Source organism: Chrysochloris asiatica, unplaced genomic scaffold (genome assembly GCF_000296735.1).
Source record: "Chrysochloris asiatica unplaced genomic scaffold, ChrAsi1.0 scaffold00272, whole genome shotgun sequence".
Lineage (NCBI taxonomy): Eukaryota > Metazoa > Chordata > Mammalia > Afrosoricida > Chrysochloridae > Chrysochloris > Chrysochloris asiatica.
In genome coordinates this window covers 3,164,263-3,174,509 of record NW_006408790.1, presented here as the reverse complement: position 1 = coordinate 3,174,509, position 10,247 = coordinate 3,164,263, and the positions used below count along the sequence as shown (strand labels likewise).

At 43.7% G+C, this 10,247-nt stretch overlaps 1 protein-coding gene across 1 annotated transcript in view; it reads left to right on the top strand.

Moving 5' to 3' along the window:
- CCDC169 (coiled-coil domain containing 169) overlaps window positions 1-10,247 on the top strand; it is a 39,654-nt gene that overhangs the window by 12,241 nt on the left and 17,166 nt on the right. Inside the window, exons 3-4 of the mRNA XM_006874373.1 lie at window positions 3,800-3,910; window positions 3,993-4,033. Coding sequence (XP_006874435.1) covers window positions 3,800-3,910; window positions 3,993-4,033 — 152 coding nt within the window. The remainder of the gene's footprint in view (window positions 1-3,799; window positions 3,911-3,992; window positions 4,034-10,247) is intronic.

Genomic DNA, 10,247 nt, shown 5'->3' with positions numbered 1-10,247 from the left:
CAATCCTGATATAATCAAGATACAATCAAGATGTTCTCTTCTGATACTATCAATCCTGTTACAATCAAGATGTTCTCTCCCAAGGTGGCGGCTCCTGGAACAACTGAGTGTCTTGATCCAGAAAACAATGGATTTCTGGATTTCCTTCAAATTCCCCAGCTGTAAACCCTCTGATCCTCCAAACAGTATTAGCCTTTATAGAGATGCAAATCTAAACAACAATGAGATGTCAACATACTCCAGTATTAATAGCAAAGTTAAAAACAAAAACAAATGCTGGCAAGGTTTTGGAGAGATTAGGACCATCCTGTACTGCTGGTTGGACTGGGAAAATGTTGCAAACACTATGGAAACCCACATGGCGCTTTCTCAAAAATTTGCAAATGGAAATACTGTATAACTCAGCAATCCCTCTACTTGCTATATATCCTCAAGAAATCAAAACTGTGACACAACTGAATTTATACACACCCATGTTCATTGTGGAGTCCTGGTGTGGTGCTGTAGGATAAGCACTCAACTACACAGTTGGTTTGAACTACAAGATTGGCACTTCAAATCCACCAGTTGCTCCTCAAAAACCCTATACAGTTGTATGAGCTGGAATCGATACAATGGCACTTAACAACAACATGTTCTTCACAGCACTATTCATAATAACAAAAAGATGGAGACAGTCTAAATGCCCATCAACAAAGACTGGTTAAACAATCTTTGGTACATACACACAATGGAATAGTCCACAACATTGAAGAATTTGCAAAACACCTCACAACATGGATGGATCTGGAGAACATTATGCTGAGTGAAATTAGACAATCACAAAAGGACAAATATTGCATGAGAGCACCATGGTAAAAAGTTAAGGAAAGGGTTTCTTGCTAAATGGGACATTCTATGATAGCTATTAGGTGGGGGTGGGACCAGAAGTAAAGTGAATAGAGGTAAATGCTGCGAACTGATGGTACGCGGAGTGAATTTCAATCATTGTAATGACACAAAATGTGTGATTTGTTGAATATAACTGGTGATCTGTAAACCATCACTTAATTCACAATAAAAGTTCAAAAAAATTTTTTTACCACCAGCAAACAAATCCAGCTTTAGAGGTTTCAACTTCTCATAGTGGTCTCTTGGAACCCTTTAGGTGCTCGTAAAACTGTGTACAGAAAAAGTAATCTTATGTTTAATTTTAAATAGAAATTTCTTCATCTTCAAGCTCAGCGAGAAAGCAAAGAACAGGAAAGAAAATACTTGGAACTTTTCAGAGGATCAGTTGAAAAACAAGTACAGTCCTGCAGAAAAGGATGTTATGGGACTAGAACGTTAGGTGAACTATATATTGTAGTCTGCTCAAACGAGCCTTGTGCCCTAGTAGGTGATGGTCCATGTACTGAGCTTGTATCTGGTCCTCAAAGTCTCCACACCTGACCCAGGTCCCTCTCACATGTCCTTTAGCCTTACCATTCAGTGGAGTCATCCATTAATAGGAGATGTTCTTATTTATTTTTGAGGATTGTTGTGATTGTCAGGTGTGACATGTCTAAAGCGCAAGGACCAACAAAGGCTGATCTTCCCCCTTCAAGCTGTTAGTAAACTTTTGTTTCACTTCCAAGTCGGCACTTCCCCTTTGCCTCTTTCTGCTGCACTTGGGAGCCAGGAGGCACTGCCTGTTACGTTTTCGAAAAAATATCAGGCATGGGGGCTAATACCACAATGTTCCACAGACACATACATGATACACGAAATTGGATGTTGCCACATACAAGTTGAAGCATGCACTGTTGTACAGTAAATTTTTAACTTGTAAGTAGGGAAAGTTCATGTTAAAATCATGATAGAAAGTACAGTGTATAATAGGCCAGGGAGAGAGGTGTGTACTATGATGCTAATGACACACGTAGTCAGAATACTAAACCCATTTTCAAGTCATATTAAATAACATTCATTCAATTTGTCTTATTGGCTAATATGACTTTTAACACGAGCTATGGCTGGTTTATTTCCTTTTAAAATAAACATTTCTTGCATTTTTGCACCCAACTATTTTCTAAAATTTTATGAAGATCTAGTCATAGACCGCATAACATCTATTCAGACAGCGTCTGTTACCGAATACAATCAGGGTGCCATAAGCTTATAAGAGAGTCCAGGAATCCTGAGTGAAGAATGGGACGAGTAAGACCTAACCAGACAGTGCAGGCAACAGCTTCCCGTGTGCAACACACGCATCTCATGTCGTCTGTAGACAAGTGGCCTGTTGTCAGGTGTCCAGTGTATGGTACGTAGATATCCTATAATACGTGTGTCATGAGCATCATAGTAAACGCCTCTCTCCCTGGCCTATCATGCATTGTACTTTCTAGCATGCTTGCAGGGTATACCTTTTGGTTGATTGATGATGTATGGAGGGGATTGTAACCATGGCAATGAAACGATATACGATAGGATGAATGTGAAATTAATGTTCTCCCATGTAAACTATCACATAATTCACAATAAATTTTTTTTTTTTTTTAAAGTAACTGGCTCGAAGTAGGCCAGGTTCAGTGAGGCTTACTGTGCTTTTCAGATGCTGTCTCTTTGGGTTTTCTTTAACAAACGGAAACCCAGTTCCAATCTAATCTGGTGGTGCCATTTTACCAACAGCATCTGTTTACTTAGCGACTGTCTCACGTTTCCGCAGCAGCGCATGCGCTCACTTAGTGAATGTTACATTTCAACAGTAGTGAGTGTTACAGTTCACTTATCGATGGTGTCATGTTTCCCCAGAAGTGTACTCTCACTTAGTGACGGGGTTACAGTTCCACAACATCGTGTGTTCACTTAGCGACTGTGACACGTTTACCCAGCAGTATGTGCTCACTTGGGAGTCCTGGTGTGGCGCTGTGGGTTAATGCGCCAGACTGAAAGCCATTTGAACTGCAAGGTCGGCAGTTCAAACTCACCAGCTGCTCCTCGGAAACCCTATACAGGGTCGCTATGGGTCAGAATTGACTCAAGGACACGTAACAGCAACATGTGCTCACTTAACGACCGTCACTTTTTCTGAGCAGTGTGCTCACTTAGCGACCGTCCCATGTTTCCACAGCAGCGCATGCTCACTTAGCGACCGTCCCATGTTTCCACAGCAGCGCATGCTCCCTTAGCGACCGTCCCATGTTTCCACAGCAGCGCATGCTCCCTTAGCGACCGTCCCATGTTTCCACAGCAGCGCATGCTCACTTAGAGACCGTCTCATGTTTCCCCAGCAGCACATGCTCACTTAGCGACCGTCTCATGTTTCCGCAGCAGTATGTACTCACTTAGTGATTGTGTTACGTTTCCCCAGCAGTGTGTGCTCACTTAGTGACCTTGTCACATTTTGATAATTTCTGTAGCAGATCGAACTGTTTCCTAATGGCATTGCCCACTTAAGGAGCCCTGGAGGTGCTGTGGGTTAGGTGTTGGTGGCTCAAACTCACCATATGGAGCGGCCTGCTTCTATAGAGATTTAGTCTTGGAAACCTTCTATGATGTCACTATACGTCAGAATCGACTCTGGTGGTGGGTGATAGCACACTTAATAGACTACAGGATCGTGCAGACATTACTTTCAGATGCACTGGCAAACCAACCTATTTGTGGGACCTACTTTATTGCACTGTTTGTTTTATTGTGGTGGTCTGCGTCCAAACCCACAGTGTCTCCAGGGTTTGCCCGCATAGTAGTGGAGTCAGATTGAGCCCACTGATGTTAGATTAATGAATAACTGAGAAGTGATGGGTGATCTTGATTTTTCCCTCCCTTTTTCACTCAGGTGGTGAATGGAAAACCCGTTATGAGACCCAACTTGAATTGAACAGTCAGCTTGAAAAGCAAATTGTTTCCCTGGAAGAGAAAATGGAAAAAATCCGTGGGAATCCTTCAGGTTCAGAAGCAGTCCTGTGCATGTTTTCTCAGTTGAGTTAAAACTGTGAAAATTCCAACTGCTCCTGTTTCCTTTATTGTAGATAGACTGTCTTCTATTCGTGTCTATGAGCGGATGCCAGTGGTAAGTAGAAGACAGCAAGGTCCTAATGTGACAAGCTGTGACTGGGGGGAGCTTTTCTTGGAAAGACAGGAATTTGTAACCAGTCCTTCAACTTGATTCCCTCCAATAAACCGAGGTGGGGTTTGTTGAAGGGACATGTGGTACAAAAACAAAGCTGAATGAAAAATACAAATCTCAGCAGGCTGGAAATTGATTGTCTATAGCCTACGGCATGAAAAAACCCTACTGCCGTAGAGCCAATTCTGACTCATAGTGACCAATGTCACAGAGGGGACGGCCCCATCAGGTTCCCTAGACCACATCTTTTCAGAAGCATCTCTTTTCTTCCTCCAAGTAGCTGGTGGGCTCAAACCATCGACCTTGCCGCTTGCAGCTTGACGCTTAACCCACAACACCGTCAGTGCGCCTTTGACAGCATGAAAGAGCCTCCCTAAGACAGAAGGGCTAAGTGTCACCGAGTCGGCTCTGACTCAGTGACCTGGTCTCTAGAGCGTTTCCAAGGCTGTAAATCTTTGCAGGAGCAGAAAGCCTCATCTTTCTCCCACAGAGAGACTGGTGGGCTCATGTTTGCTGTCCTGAGCTTATCCTACAGAGTCCTGTGTCCCATATAGCTAATACATATTAAAAAAATTTTCATTCTCATTCTTCTTATATATATTGTTGTTGTTGTTAAGTGCTGTCAAGTTGGTTCCAACCTGTAACAACCCTGTATAGGGTTTCCTAGGAGTGGCTGGTGAGCTTGAACTACCAACCACTTCAATTCAAACGGCTTTGCAGTCCAGTGCATTAGTAGTCCACAGCGCCACCCCAGGACTCCATATCTGTCTGTCTATCATCTATCTATCTATCTATCATCTATCTATCTATCTATCTATCTATCTATCTATCTATCTATCTATCTATCTGTCTATGTATCATCTATCTATCTATCAATCTATCATCTATCTATCGTCTATCTATCTATCTATCTATCTATCTATCTATCTATCTATCTATCTATCATCTATCTATCTATGTATCTACATACCTACCTGCCTGTTGTTGTCAGGTGCTATCGAGTCGGAACCGACTCATAGTGACCCCATGCACAGCAGAACGAAACAATGTCCGATACTGGGCCAACCTCACTACCACTGCCACACTTGAATCCATCAATGATGCCACCTGGCTGATCCATCTCGTTAGGGGTCTTCCTCTTTTTCTCTGACCCTCCACCTTACCCAGCATGACATCCTTCTCCAGCGACTGTTCCCTCCTGACAATATGTCCAAAGTATGAGAGACGAAGCTTAGCAATCGTGGCCTCCAAGGAGCACTCTGGCTGCACTTCTTCCAAAACAGAGCTATTGGTTCTTTTGGCAGTCCATGGCACTTTCAGTATTCTCCTCCAACACCACAACTCAAAGGCATCAATTCTTCTATGATCTTCCTTATTCACTGTCCAGCTTTCACATCCATATGAGGCTGTTGAGGCTACCTACCTAGCTACACATTTATCCACCCATCCATCATTCATCAGTCTATCTATTTTTGTATTTATCCGTTATCCATCAAACCATCTATCATCTCACTATATTTCTATCTAATTATCATATGTATTTGTAGGAGTTCTGGTGGTAACTGAAAAGCTGATGTTTTTTCAAAGGCATCAGCCACTGTCCAGGTGAAAGCTGACACCGTCTGCTACCCTGAAACTGATCAGGGCTGAGGAAACACTACAGTGAGGTTCTTCTCTGTCCTGTGGGGTCGCTGGGAGTTAGAATCAAATCAATGGCAGTGGGCAGAGTTGGCAGTAAGAACATGTCTTTAAATCAGTACATATGGTCTGCAAGCTAGTTTCACATACATCATCTCAGCCTTGAAACAAACCTGTGCGAGAAAATGTAACATGATCCCTTTATTACGTGTGATGCTAAGGGTTAAAGAGATGATGTCATTTGCTTCAGACCAGGCTTTCTGGAGGTGTGGAGCGAGGTTCTCACCTTCTGAAATACCTTGTGCCCATTTCACAACAGCCCCCTGTGTCGAAAGGCTCTCTTTACTGCTTCTCAGACACGATTCTGTGTCTTACTACATTTCCCATGAACCGTAGATCCCCCGGCATCTCCAGGTGGTCCGTGACTTGCACAGGGAGCTCTGTTCTGATGACTTCAGTGTAAGTTGGTTCTGACATTCATCAAAGACTTCTTTTTTCTTTTTCATTTTCATTAATAGTGCCTTGTATTATCAGTATTTCTCTAAGTCCAATCTTCGAACATCTGGCAGTTAACATCTGAGAATAATGACATTGGAACTTTATGCTGTAGTGATGTTTGTAGCATGTATTATTAACGATAAGATGTACCAAACAAAGACAAATCCAAAACAACAAAAAACAAAACTTTGCCAGTCAACATCCAAGAATGATGACATTAGAAAATTATGCTACAACGTTGTCACTAACAATAAATTGTGCCAAAAAAAAAATAATTAATAATCCCCAAACTAAAACAGACGGCAGCAAATGCCGCTGCTATAACCACCTGTCGGCTAATTTATCGGTGCCCCATTTATGTGCACTGTGGACTTTCCAAAACCTTCACCATTACGAGTATCACCAGGGTGGACACCCTCCTACAAGTCTCCTGGTACAAAACTGAGAGTGTTTCTGTAGGCTTGGCAGACTTCTCTGTAGAATTGTAAATCATTTGGTTTTGTGGCCCATATGAGAGGGATTCAAAAAGTTTGTGGAAAATTGGAATGAAAAGAGAATGGCATTTTTCCACGAACTTTTTACAAACAAAGGGCAGCAGGTGGACTGGGCCCTGGGGCTGGAGTTGCTTGACCTTTGTAAAAGTTAGTCACCTGGGGACCTCCGAAAATCATCGATATGTTCGAGTCCATTGTTGCAGTGTCTGCCAACTCTGTTGAGGGTCTCCTTAGTTTTCGCTGACCCTCTGCTTTACCAACCACGATGTCCTTTTCTGGCCATTGGTTTTTCCTGAGGACGGGTCCAAAGGAAGCGAGCTAGAGTCCTGCCTCCTCCCTGTTGAGGAGTGTTCTGTCTGCTGCTGTTTTGTTGTTGGGAACGGGACTTTGGGGTCCTGATTAGAATGGATCAGTTCAGACTGCTGGACAGTGAGGAAGATGGCCACTCTTTGGAGCCTGAGTTTGCATCTGTCAAAAGGAGTTCTGGAACTCTACTGCAAGGTGGTTGTGACGTATATCAGAGAGCCAGAAAGCAAACACCCTCATAGTAAGCACTGTTCATTCCTTTTCTCATCTCCCTAATAAGGGACAGGTATAAGTTCATTACAATGAGTCTCTTGTGAAATTGACTTCCCTCCAGTTGACAGGAATAGGCAACAGCAAAGCCCAAATGTGTGGGATTCGTTTTCCCTGGTTGAGAGATGCTACTATGTAAGCTGTGAATCTTCTGGAACCTTCTCAAAATGAGTGATAGGATTATGAGTTGGGCTGCTAACCTCAAGGTCGGCAGTTCGAAACTACCAACTGCTCCGCAGGAGAAAGATGTGCAGCCTCGGAAACCCTGTACAGGGTCGCTATGGGTCACAACCAATTCCACGGCACATAACAACAACAACAATATATTTAAATTGAACAGTGAATCGGATGGATTGTAGAAGAATCGATACATTTGAATTACGGTTATGGATGAGACTATTGAAAGTACTGTGAACAGCCAGGAGAATGAGTAAGTCGGAGGTTCAAGCTCACCAGCTCCTCGGAAACCCTATACAGGATCGCTGTGGGTTGGAACCAGCTCAACACACTTAACAGCATCAATAATCTTGGAGGAAGTACGCCCAGAATGCTCTTTAGAACAAGATGGCGAGACTTTGTGTCTCATTCTTTGGACACTGTGCTTGGTAAAGTCGAGGGTCAGAGAAAAAGAGGAAGACCCCCAAGGTATGAAGTAACACAGTGTCAGCAGCAGTGGGCTCAAACCTGATGTAATTGTGAGGACGGCTGAGGTCCAGGTAGTATTTCCTTCTGTTAGACAGAGGCTCACTGACCAGAACCAGAACCAGAACCACAGCACACCATTACACCCATAAAGGTTTGTGTAATTGAAATGATGTATCAGCCACATGGAGTCCTGGTGTGGTTCTGTAGGATCAGCTCTGCACTGATAACCACAAGATCAGTGGTTCAAACCCAGCAGTCTCTTTGGAATCCCTACACAGGGTCACAATAATCAACCATACATAGGAAGCATTCATGAGGGGGTTTGGTTTCTCCTGAGTGTGACATAAACAAGGCAAGTGGAATGCCCAGCAGCCAGTGGGCTGGGGACAAATCTCTGGAACCCGTGTTACAGTGACCCCTATAGGATGGAGTGGAATTGCTCCTTTTAATGTTTATAGGAGCCTTGTCTTTCTACAGGCAGTGGACAGTCAGTCCAGTGACTGGTCACTGCAGAAAGCAGGGTGGTATTGTTAACAAGTGCTTCTGGGTCAATTCCAACTCATAGTGAGCCTGGATAGGGTTTCCGAGGAGCACCAGGTGGATTTGAACTGCAGGCATTGTGGTTCACAGTCCAGTGCAATCCAACAGCTCCACACCACGAGTCAGCAGGAGTAGAGAAGTTGTTGTTAAGTGCCATCGAGTCAATTCTGACCCATAGCGACCCTGTGTAGAGTTTCCAAGGAGCAGCTGGTAAGCTTGAACCACCAACCTTGCAGTTTGAACAGCTTTGCAGTCTGACACATTAGCCCACAGAGCCACCCATCTATGGAGACATGTAATAACAGTGTTTCCCACCAGGGGGCACTTGGCACTTCAGTGTCTACAGACCTGTGTTCCTTCATTGAAAAGCACTGTGTCTAGACCAAAAGCTAAGGTTCATTTATATTTTCATCCTGTGAGCTTTCAGTGGAGAGATTTTTTTGGGATAGTGTTCCTGTATTCAGTGTAGCAATTACTATTGTTTGCAATATATGTGTGTGTGTGTGTGTGTGTGTGTGTGTGTGTGTGACTGGTAGAGTTGATTTTTGCTTAGAAGACAGGAGGGACCTTTTTAAGAAAAAACATTTCCTGGGGTGACGCTGTGGGTTAATGCGCCAGACTGCAAACTTGTTGGAATCACAAGGTCGGTGGCTCAAGCTAACCAGCTGCTCCTTGGAAACCCTATACAGGCTTGCTATAGGTTGGAGCCGATTCAATGACACTTAACAACAACAACAGTTAGATTATGACATTGGCAAAGCATATTGAATGGACTGCCAGAAGAACAAACAAATCTCTGTTGGAAGACGTTCAGTCAGCGTGCTCCTTAGAAGTCAAGATGATAAGACTTCAGCTCTCCTACTTTGAAAATGTTGTCAGCACGGAACAGTCCCTGGAGAAGGACATCATGCTAGGTAAAGTGGAGTGAAGAAGAGAAAGACCCCCAAGGATATGGACTGGCACAGTGGCAGCAGCAATGGGCTCAAACAGAATAGCTGTGAGGAGGATGGCGCGGACCCTGGCGCTGTTTTGTTCTGTGGTGCAGAGGGTCGCTACGAGTCGGAACTGACTCAGCAACACGTAACAACAACAACAATAAATATGTTGTATTTCAGGAACTCTGGTGGTGCAGTAGTTAAGTGCTCTGTTGCTAACTTTTGAAAGGTCAGCAGTTTGAACTCACCCAAGGGTTCCACAGGAGATCGACCTGCGATCTGCTCTTGTAAAGATGACAGCCTAGATGTCTCTGTGGGGCAGTTCTCTTCTGTTACACCGGGGGTGCTGTGAGTGGATGATCTATAAGAGTATTTACAAGTATATAGTGACACAATAGATGACAGCCTAGGAAACCCTGTGGGGCAGTTCTCCTCTGTTACACCAGGGGGCGCTGTGAGTGGATGATCTATAAGAGTATATATGAGTATATAGTGACACAGTAGATGACAGCCTAGATGTCTCTGTGGGGCAGTTCTCTTCTGTTACACCAGGGGGTGCTGTGAGTGGATGATCTATATGAGTATATATGAGTATATAGTGACACAGTAGATGACAGCCTAGGAAACCCTGTGGGCAGTTCTCCTCTGTTACGCCAGGAGGCGCTGTGAGTGGATAATCTATAAGAGTATATACGAGTATATAGTGACACAATAGATGACAGCCTAGGAAACCCTGTGGGGCAGTTCTCCTCCATTACACCAGGGGGCGCTGTGAGTGGATGATCTATAAGAGTATATACGAGTATATAGTGACACAATAGATGACAGCCT